This window comes from Oryza glaberrima, chromosome 8 (assembly GCF_000147395.1).
Source record: "Oryza glaberrima chromosome 8, OglaRS2, whole genome shotgun sequence".
In the NCBI taxonomy this organism is placed as follows: domain Eukaryota; kingdom Viridiplantae; phylum Streptophyta; class Magnoliopsida; order Poales; family Poaceae; genus Oryza; species Oryza glaberrima.
The window spans coordinates 12,121,278-12,132,359 of record NC_068333.1 but is presented as its reverse complement, the minus strand read 5'-3'; the positions used below and the strand labels follow the sequence as shown (position 1 = coordinate 12,132,359).

General features: G+C 44.0%; 1 protein-coding gene across 1 annotated transcript; it reads left to right on the top strand.

Annotated features, from left to right (window-relative positions):
* Nucleotides 1-8,957: 8,957 nt before the first annotated feature.
* Nucleotides 8,958-10,595, top strand: LOC127781077 (putative FBD-associated F-box protein At5g56820). Its single transcript, XM_052307985.1, has one exon. It carries the CDS (start codon nucleotides 8,958-8,960, stop codon nucleotides 10,593-10,595), a length of 1,638 nt encoding a protein of 545 aa, XP_052163945.1.
* Nucleotides 10,596-11,082: the final 487 nt, after the last annotated feature.

The following is an 11,082-nucleotide window of genomic DNA, read 5'->3' as shown; positions in this document are numbered from 1 at the left end:
CGGCCGCAAAGGCTGTTGCCTTGGTGGCGTTTGCTGGACTGGTTGCACAACTTGTTGCTGGATTGGTTGTACAACCTGCTGAATCGGGAGTGTCTGTTGAATCGGCTGCTGTTGTATTGGATCAACAGCAGGTTGAGGCAGCCGAAACATGGCAGCAACCTGACTTGCGTCGGCCGATTCACAACCTGCCCACTATGCTGTGGCTGCTCTCTCATCAACAACTGAGGGTTCACCAGCTGGCCTAGTGCCAATGCTGACGAAGCAGGTAAGGGAGTCGATGCCGGTGCCGTCGGCTGAGCTGATGATGCGACGGGGAAAGCTGCCTGAGTAGATGGCTGGGCATCAGTGATCAAAGGCCGATAATTTGGAAAGACACCTCCTTGCAAATAAACTGGGCCTGCAGCCTGATACTCAGCTATTGATCCATCGGCTATTGACTTCATCATGTTTGATAAGATATTGACTAACATCCCAGACTGATTGATCAAAGCATGGTGCACAGCATAGTCGACCCAGTCTTGGAAATTATTGAAAAAATCTTGTGCCGCATCACTATTCTGATTAAGATTTCCCCCTTGCAACCCCTAAGCACCATCACCTTGAACTCCATGCACTCCGTCACCTTGAACTCCATGGACCCCTTGAGAATTGTCACCCTGACTTCCTAGAGAACCGTCGGTAGCACCTTTGTCACTCAGTTGAGCCGAGCCATCTGGAGCTTGTTTCCCGTCTTCACCTTTGGAAGAATTGATCCTAGGATCATCGGCAACTACCTTTACTTTATACTTCAAAACCAATGTTCCCTTGCGGGTCTGCATGAATGAGTTCAAGAACTGATCCCGGGCTTGCTGCAACATTGCTTCAAAATCCTTCTTCTACTCAGGTCTGAATTTCTCCGGATCGATGGGCACGACGTTTCCTTCATTGACGTCAGCCAACCCCAACTTCTGGATCTTTTCTTTAACAGTGCTTGGGCTAGTCGAGGATGGCGACAGCGGTCGCTTCTCGGCCATGAGGAAGAATTGCTTGCTGACTTCTAATCGATCCCACCAGGCATGCCAAAAGCGTGTTGATAGAAAACACGAGGCCTGAGAGATCTGCTTAACTCCAGTGCAGGTCCAAAGCTCACCTTCGAATGTATGAGCGTGCCAGTTGATTTGATCCTGTAATCAACAAGAAATAGAGACAAAGAATTCGTGGTTAAATCTATAAATGATAGCCGATCGGCTAGGTGCCGATGACATATCATTTATCTTTTAGCCGATGTCATATATGAATCGATCAGCGGTTATAAATAGATAGTAAGGAACTAAATCTATTCGATCGGCTGTAGATATTAACGATATATAGTTCTTATATTAATATATACTTAAATCAAGTGATTGGGATAGATCGATCACCATGCCGAGACAGTATAAATCACTTAGATCGAAATATATATTAATAACTGGATTATATATGTTTATAGCATAGCCGATCAGATAGATCTAGAGTGTATCGGCTAATACTCCGATACTACTCCATATCAAGATATTTAAACAGGTATAATGTATTAAACAGAAGCTTAATATATTTAGATTGCAACGATATCTTGACACAAAGGGCAGATTTAACATGTCATTGAAGCATATAGATTGAATATGGTTAAATCAGATAAGATTGGCTGAAACTCCGATACTACCCTAATCGGCAACCAGAGTACAGGCTAGAGATTGATATTCTAAGCACGACTTAATAGATCAAACTCAACTGATGCAGCATTAAGTATGAAAGGAAGAACAATATCTAGACAATCAAGTCGCTGGATGTTTCATAAAGTGGTAGATATCTTATATAATCTAAGACAACATCGCTATTTAACCTAATCGGCTGCCTTCTATCAACAGATGTTAGCCGATTGTAGATTAGATGACGATATTGCCAAAGATTATGTAAGATATATGATAACTTGACGAATTATATAGACAAGATTAGAGTGTCATAAAGATGGAAGCACTAATCCCGAGAACACAAGCCGTCATAACAAGTTTTACCTCTTGTTGAAGATCGAAACCGATGCAGCTCAACCCGAAAGCAAGAACTCGTCGAAATAAAACTAAAGCAAAAAGGTGGCAATGCGCCGAGATTGTATTGAACGTATGTGTTAAAAATTACATAGTGCTCGGGGTCTATTTATATCTGAGAATTACAAGATATGTCCATACCGGACACGACCACTATCTCTAACAAACTCTAAGATACCATAAGTCTTTGCGGCAGACTTTTGCCCAAACATATCTCTAAGGAAGTTACATAAAACATCCTAATTAATAGATACAATTGCCTTCTCAGGACTCTATCCATGTGCGGCAATCGTCTTGAAGCACCTCAATACAACCCAATGTCATACACCAAATTATATTGTCAGAATCGGCTGCATCGGCTCACCTAGTCCGACTCAGACCTAGCCGATCCTAATCGTAGCCGATCTGGACTTCAGCCGATTCTTGCTCTGTTCTCGGATCAACCTCTGCCTTCGACTCCACCTTGATCTAATCTCCTTTTCTGATGCTGATATTACCAAATTTGGTCGTTAACAATATCGCGACTACGGTATTTTGATGGTATGGCAATCGTTGGTATATGCGAGATTGAGGTAAAAGAGATGAAGACAGGGATTTTTATACAGGTTCAAACCCCTTATCTGACAGGTAATAGCCCTACATCCTGTTGGCCAAAGCCGGTGTTGCTCTTTGTTCAACTGGATCACACAAATATAATATTTGGGATAACCTATCTAGGTGTCATCGACTTGGCGGCTAGATAATCAACTCGTAGTCGATGACAGCGTAGTCTTCCTCCTCGAATCCGTACTCGGCGAGATTAGTGATGGCGCTAGATCCCTCTTGCCAGCTTCCGTATGCACCGGATGGGGTATGTCTAGGCTTATCTCTGATGTTGATATCCGGCGACTTGTCTTGGCGTATATTGGCTTATGTATTGTGCATCTATGGTGGGTGTGTCCCCTCTCCTCCTCGGGGGCTTGTATTTATACCCATAGATAACCCCTTGTCCAAGTAAGAGTAGGGAGTCAAGTGTGGATACGATCCGATTAGTCCATGTAGTTTCCATATAGAACTCTATTCGTCCTTCCTTATCCGGAACTCCTATATACGAGGTTTGTTTCCGTATAAGACATGGTATGTGGTGGGTCCTGCCGAGCTTAGTCAATTACTATTGGGTATGTGGTATCCATAACCCTGACAGTAGCCCCCGACTTCAATGCAAATGAACGAGTTGAGGTTCTCGATCGAAGACCTTGGAACAACTATTGTCGTGCTCGCTCGACCGTTCTCGGTGAGATCAGAGATAGTGCTAGATTCCTCTTATCGGCCTTTGTAGGCACTATATCGGGTTTGTCTCTAGGTTAATCTCCGATGTCGACCGAGAAGGTACGGAGCATGCGACTAAGTCTACCGTCTTGCTGTAATCGAGAATTTGGATTGAAGTCAAGAAATTTCGTCTCGGCGGGTACACCATTGCTTCATTTCATATTCCTTGTCGAGCTCCATCAACCGTTCTCAAGTAATCGAGAAGGTGCAAAGTCTATGACAAAGCCTTGAAAATCTGACTTGACTATTCTGATGTCTGACTTTCCAGAAATCAATACTTAGAACAGAATATTCAATAGAAATAGCCCCCGAGCAAACGCTCAAGGGTAACATGATATAATATGTATGGAAAAATTGAAAATAAATTGAATCTGTGTGTGACAATAAAGAGTACGCTCGCTAGAGTTTCCCTCAGCAATCGGAGTTCGGTACTCTCCCTAGCCCCCAGCCTTATCCTCGGGGAAGTCTGTTATCGGAGGGGAAGGCTCGATGACCCGTAACTTGCCTAGCTGAAAATGCGATTTACCTAGCCCCCAGCCGTGAAGTTGGAAAAATCAATTTATGATTACACGGCTTAGTTAATGCACCTTTTGAGCACTCTTACATGACCAGGTCTTACATGGTCATTCGGTTCTCAGAGTCTGACAAGACCTTATCCGCTCTGGGCGTCCCCAGTCGAAATTCTAGTAGGTCTCTCAGAGGCTTGTCGGAATGGCGTAAAGGGTCAATAGGTTCGATTTCAAGCGTAGGTGTTATCGTGGTAAGGGATCTCTGGACAAATATTGCACATACAAGCACTTACAGAAATTGACGTAGATGATGAGACGACCACCACACTGGGCAAAGACCAGGTGTATAGTTGTGCCCAACAAATCGCATAGGTAGTGGGAGAATCGCTACATCGCTGGCGGAAGATCAGTTGTAGTCATAACTCGACCACTTGAAGTGGAGGTATGAGAGATCACTACGACCTACTGGTTCGTGAACCAGGAGTAGGAGTCTCTCAACCGTTTGAAATTGAGGTGCGAGGATTGCTACGCTACTGGTCGAGGACCAGTCGTAGTCGTAACTCGACCTTTGGAAGTTGTGGTACGAGGACCGCTACGCTACTGGTGGAAAACCAGTCGTAGTCATACCTCGACCATTAGAAGTCGTGGTGCAAGGATCACTACGTTACTGGTGGAAAACCAATCATAGTCGTACCTCGACCAGTGGAAGTCGTGGTGCGAGGATCGCTATGTTGCCGATCGAAGACTAGTCGTAGTCATACCTCGACCAGTGGAAGTCGTGGTGCGAGGATCGCTACGTTGCCGACCGAAGACCAGTTGTACCTCGACCATTTGTAGGGAATCAAGAGTAATATATGGACGACATTCTCGTGACCTGCGAGAACAGCCTCCTGATGAAGACGAAGACAATGAGGAATTATCGTAGTCAGATATTCGGCTCCTGTACCTACTACCTCATCCTCGGGCCCTCTAGAAATCTGGGGATCTCGAGTTTCGTCGTCGTCGTATGATGTCGTGATGTAGTTAACCATGTCCGTTGTCATCCTGATGTCATTAGTCCTGGACGTTGTCGTCCTGGTGACAACGGCGATCTAGTCGGTTTTGGTTGTCGCTATCATGACAATGTTGATTGTTGCATTAGATGTCGAGAGATTGCTCAACCGACTGGTTGAGGACCAGGAGTAGACGTATCTCGATCACCTGAAGATGAATATTTAGGTGGTGAGAGATCGCTACGATGTACTGGTCGAGAACCAGGTGTAGGAGTATCTCGATCACCTATGAATTTTTAGGTGGTGAGAGATCGCTACGATCTACTGGTCGAGAATCAGGTGTAGGCGTATCTCGATCACCTATGAATTTTTTAGGTGGTGAGAGATCGCTACGATCTACTGGTCGAGGACCAGGTGTAGGCGTATCTCGATCACCTATGAGTTTTTTAGGTGGTGAGAGATCGCTACGAACTACTGGTCGAGGACCAGGTGTAGGCGTATCTCGATCACTTGGAGATGAATTTTTAGTGGTGAGAGATCGCTACGATCTACTGGTCGAGAACCAGGTGTAGGCGTATCTCGATCACCTATGTATTTTTAGGTGGTGAGAGATCGCTACGATCTACTGGTCGAGAACCAGGTGTAGGCGTATCTCGATCACCTGGAGGGGCGCTAGAGTTGGTGAATACATGTTCATCTCATGTGGCCAGCATGACTCACATACCCAACATATAGCACATCCGGATGTCTATTCGCAATCATGTCGGTTGATCAAGCCGACAGCGTTCGCGAGGAATTATCCGTTAACAACCTTTTCTCAAATAGTCCAGCCGTATGCAGCGCTATACATGAGATAAGTCGTCAGTCTTTGTTGGTCGGTTGGGTGCAACAACTCAGCATTATTCGAGAACGTTCTCGATAATGGGGTGTACTCGACCACATCCTACTCGAGTGCTCAATTGTTCCTGAAAAATATTTCCTAGAAGACAAGATATATAGCAGAGAATATCGAGTATACACTCAAAAAGCTGCATGAACCTTCTAGTATTATCATGATATAACGAGCAAATTAAATATCAGTCATTATGTAAACCAGCATGATTTATACATATGAAAATAGAGCGAGCCCCAGTATTAAACCATAGTTGGCTTAATATTGGAAACACTCACAAAATAAATATTGTATAAAAAATACGCTCTAGGAAAACATAAAATAAATTATTGATCTAACAATATTGTATAATCTTGAAAAAGGTACGTTAAATTGCATATAAAATATTGCGTGCCTGTGTAGATACATGCCGGATATATCTACGAAATTAGTAGATTAAACTTAATCTACCAAATACCTTGGATGATTGGGTCACGTTCTGTTTTGGTACATGTATGTGTAGTGATACTATTTAGATGTGAATACATCTAACAGTACAGCCGCACCTAGGTGAAATCTCCAAACTCCCGACGCATAGCAGTTAGCTTGCTGTGTGCTTTTATCCAACACGTGTACGTATAAGTTCCGAGTAGGACTCAAGCCGGTAGGGCAACTCGTCGAAACTTTCTTGGATTTAATCGTACTCGATGAACAGAAGCATATGGCCCGATATCCTCTCGTAGTTTTTGGCAGCGACCATTCCAATCTTGTCGGGGACGTACTCTGGTCAGGTTACATCTCCCAGGTCCAAAGTTATTGAGATGACGAGGGCCCCGATCCGCCGAAGTCATTGAGTAATTAGAGAACCCATCTCTTGAACCCATCTCGTCGAAACCATGAAGCACCAAAAGAGCCCCTACCTGACGCGCCACTGTCGACGTTTGATATCGCGACTACGGCATTTTAATGGTATGGGGATCGTTGGTACCAGGGTATATGCGAGATTGAGGTAAAAGAGATGGAGATAGGGATTTTTATACAGGTTCGGACCCCTTATCTGACAGGTAATAGCTCTACATCCTGTTGGCCAAAGCCGGTGTTGCTCTTTGTTCAACTGGATCACACAAATACAATATTTGGGATAACCTATCTAGTTATCGTCGACTTGGCGGCTAGATAACCAACTCGTAGTCGATGACAGCGTAGTCTTCCTCCTCGAATCCGTACTCGGCGAGATCAGAGATGGCGCTAGATCCCTCTTGCCGGCTTTGGTATGCACCGGATGGTGTATGTCTAGGCTTATCTCTAATGTTGATATCCGGCGACTTGTCTTGACGTATATTGACTTGTGTATTGTGCATCTATGGTGGGTGTGTCCCCTCTCCTCCTGGGGGACTTGTATTTATACCCATAGATGACCCCTTGTCCAAGTAAGATTAGGGTGTCAAGTATGGATATGATCCGAGTAGTCCATGTAGTTTCCATATAGAACTCTATTCGTCCTTTCTTATCTGGAACTCCTTCTATATACGAGATTTGTTTCCATATAAGACATGATATATGGTGGGCCCTACCGAGGTTAATCAATTACTATTGGATATGTGGTATCCATAACCCTGACAAATAACTTATATCTTTTAAATCGCATATTATTTTTAAGATCTATTTGCATCGTACTCCACTCAAAATACGTGACAAAAGGAGATCCATATTGAATATATTCAAATATTTTATTAATTTAAAAGTAATTTATTACATGTTAAAAAGTAACTTCCATGTTATCAGGAAATAACTATTACATCTTATACATGATTAATTCCCATTAGTTTTTCCACCAATGTTATTTACAATCCATCAAAGATTTTATCTTCTTTTTTCATTCTACATGAAAAATAAAAATGAAAGAAAAAAACAATCGGTGATTAAACAGATTTATAGATAGTTACTTCTGAACCATGCAAAAGTTACTTCCAATTAACATTGAAGTTACTTTTAAAAATAGTTAAATTTACATGTGCTGATCTGTGCTGGTTAAATTTAATTTCTTGATAGTCATATTTTTATCCTTACAACGAATTTACTTCTAATGTCATGAAAAAGTTACTTCCGTTTTATTTTAAGTTACTTTTATAATATACTAAAAAAATATCCGTGTGTTGCAACGGGTGAAGTCTATTTTAATCTATGCCCGTGCGTTGCAACGGGTGAAGTCTATTTTAATCTTATTATTGTTATATGGTTTAGTTAAGATGAAATTCACGGTGGGAGTTCGCTTGGATATATATATTTTTAGAAAATCATAAGCTGCAGTTAGGAGTCCAATCATCTCAAGTTAGCATGTGAGCTTTTTTAAATAGATTTCTTATATGACTCCTTTTGTCTTACCAAAAGTGAACGATATTAAAAACTAACTCAAATATGGATATGTATTTCCAAAAATCAAACGAACTGGAAAACCGACTCATATGACATACCAAAATACTACAAAAACATCTTCAATTTTTATAATAGTAGAGAAGAGATATACATTAAAACCAAAACATAAAATTAAAACCGACTCAAACACGGATGACGAACCACGAAAACATCTTCAATTTTTATAGCCGACTCAAACACGAATGACGGACCACAGAAACATCTTCAATTTTTATAATAGTAATAGATGTAAATTACTTTTAGACTTTATTGAATTTACTTTTATATGTGTAAGAAGTAAATTAGTCAAATATAAAAGTAATTTATGTATATGATAAAGTAGCTTTCATATGTAATAAAAGTAATTTACAAATATAAATATTTTTTATCATAATATAATCACGTAAGATCTTGTTCTGAGATTTAATTGCAATGAGTACAATAGTGCAATCGGAGTATAGATCAGATAAGTAATTTGAGAGGCATATGTAATGAAAAAAAGGTAAGCATGTGTACTGGCTTATCCACTCCACTTCTCACACGGTTGGGTCGCGCGCGTTAAGACTATCGCTATACGATTATAGATAGACCCCGAAAGTTCTGAAAAAAAAAAAACGGTTGCCACCTGCGGGTTCCAATGGCGTCATGACCTGTGGCCTCGGCCAAGCATGCAGATGGTACATTGGTACGCAGTATATAGCCAAACCGATAACGACGCATAGAATCGAGATAGATCATAGATCGCGATCTCAGTGCCGAATTTCTCGAGGAAAAAAAAGATCTCACTGCCGCCGCATCCATGGCCAGCGACCGTCTATCGGAGCTCCCCGATGACCTGCTCATACGCATCCTCTCCTTCGTCCCCGTCAAGGAGGCCGCAAGCACCACCCTCCTCTCTCGCCGGTGGCGCAACCCGCTGTGGCTGGAGACTGGCACCTTCAACGTCGACTTGACGTCGGAGCAATTCTCCAACCACGCCCACAACTGCCTGGCGATGTGGCGAGACGAGGGAGACGCCCGGGAAGCGCTCCGCCGCGACCGCCGCCCCCGCCGCCTCAAGAAGCTCTCCGTCACGGTGACAGCCAGCAGGGACGACGACAACTACTATTCGGATTTCTCGGAATACCTCAACCCGTTCGTTTTCCACGGCAAGTGCGTGCGGATGTTACGGAACGTCGAGGAGCTCCGCCTCGAGTGCCAGATCGACGCCGCCGGAGCCGGGCCGTTGTCGTCGTCCTCGCCGCCGCGGTACACGTACGCCATGCCCGGCCCCGAGTACAATCTCCGTCTGCACCACCTGCCATGCGAGGATTTCCGGGTTCTTCACCTCACGGGATGCAGCCTGAAAGAGGAGATTCATCTATGTCTTCGGAATCGGATCGCCTACCCGTGCCTGACGACGCTGCGGCTCCGGCGGTGCACCGTGCCGCTCGGCGAGCTCCAGAGACTGATCACCGCCGCGCCGGCGCTCGCCGACGTATGTCTCGAGTCAGTCACCTTCCCGGATCAGGGATCCGTCGGCGGCATGACCACCGACAAACGCGTCCGTCTCCACTGCCCGGCGGTCACCGCCTTCGCCATGGTCAACTGCCACATGTTTTGCCGCAGCTTCGAGCTCGATGCGCCGGCGTTGATCTGCTTCCGCTACGCCCAGAACTCATCTTACGAGCAGTCCATCTCGCTGAAACCACCTGCGCCGTTCTTGGAAAAGGCTAACCTGGAGTCAATCTCCGGCACGGAAATATTCAGGTCTCTTCTCCACGACATGTGCCATGTCAAGGTTTTGAAGCTGACGGTGTACTCCATTGTTGGTGATATCAAGTTTGAGCGATTGCCTTGCTTCCCTAACCTCAAGCACCTCGTCATAGAGGAATTGTGTGGATTTGCCATGGGCAACGGCTCGGCGGCGGCGGCGGCAACGGCTATCGGGGAGCTGCTACAAAGGTGCCCGGTGATCCGTGAGCTCTGGATAAGATTCAGCTCGTCGAAGTATCTCCATGAGAGCCCGGACCTGGCAGGTTATCTGGAATCCATGGCGTGCAGATTTGACGAGTCCGATTACTGTGATCGCTGTGCGGTTTCAGCTGCTGACAGGGGAAGACAAGAACTCAACGATTGTTGGAAGAACTCTCTGAGAAAAGTAACTGTGCAATTTCAGAAGGGAAAGCTTACGTGTTCCCAAGTCGAACTTGTGATGTTCTTGGTAGAAAATGCAGCTGTTCTTGAAGAGTTTGATATCGACGGAGAAAGTCAGGATGTCACTGACCAGATAAACACCAAGATTGCCACATGGAGAGCTAGGTCATCTTCATCTAGGGAAAAGGAAGCTCATCCTGCAGGTGTTGGTGCAGAACGTCCTACCCGTCGGCCGCCGCCACAGCATCTGCACGAGACTCGCTACTTGTACAATGGGTGGCACCCTGCCTTCCGTAGGTGATCCAGTTCATCTTCCACATGCAAGCTGAATAATAGGGCTCGACACGGTGACCCGTGAGGTAATTACTGCATGGTGGTGGTAATAAATATTTGACACCGTTGACTTTTTTAAACATATTTGATCGTTCGTCTTATTCAAAAACTTTTGTGAAATGTGTAAAACTATATGCATACATAAAAGTATATTTAACAATAAATCAAATGATAGAAAAAGAAATAATAATTACTTAAATTTTTTATTTTAGGATGGAGGGAGTAGTAATTAGAGGCAGAGCATATACGGAGTATATTATCAAGATATCATCCATTGCACAATTTTGACGAGACAGAACAGAGTTCGTTCTCGCCAGCGATCTATCATGGTTCGCAGTTTTCTCCGCCGAAAATTTTGGATTGAGCCAAATTTGGTTGGATCTTATTCAAACTGTACCAAAATTTATTTCAGCGATCTATCATGCTTGCTGTTTGCTGTGAATTTTGCTGCTTGC

What these genes read in the sequence shown, in the direction of transcription:
- LOC127781077 (XM_052307985.1), top strand. Translation starts at nt 8,958, where the DNA reads ATGGCCAGCGACCGTCTATCGGAGCTCCCCGATGACCTGCTCATACGC.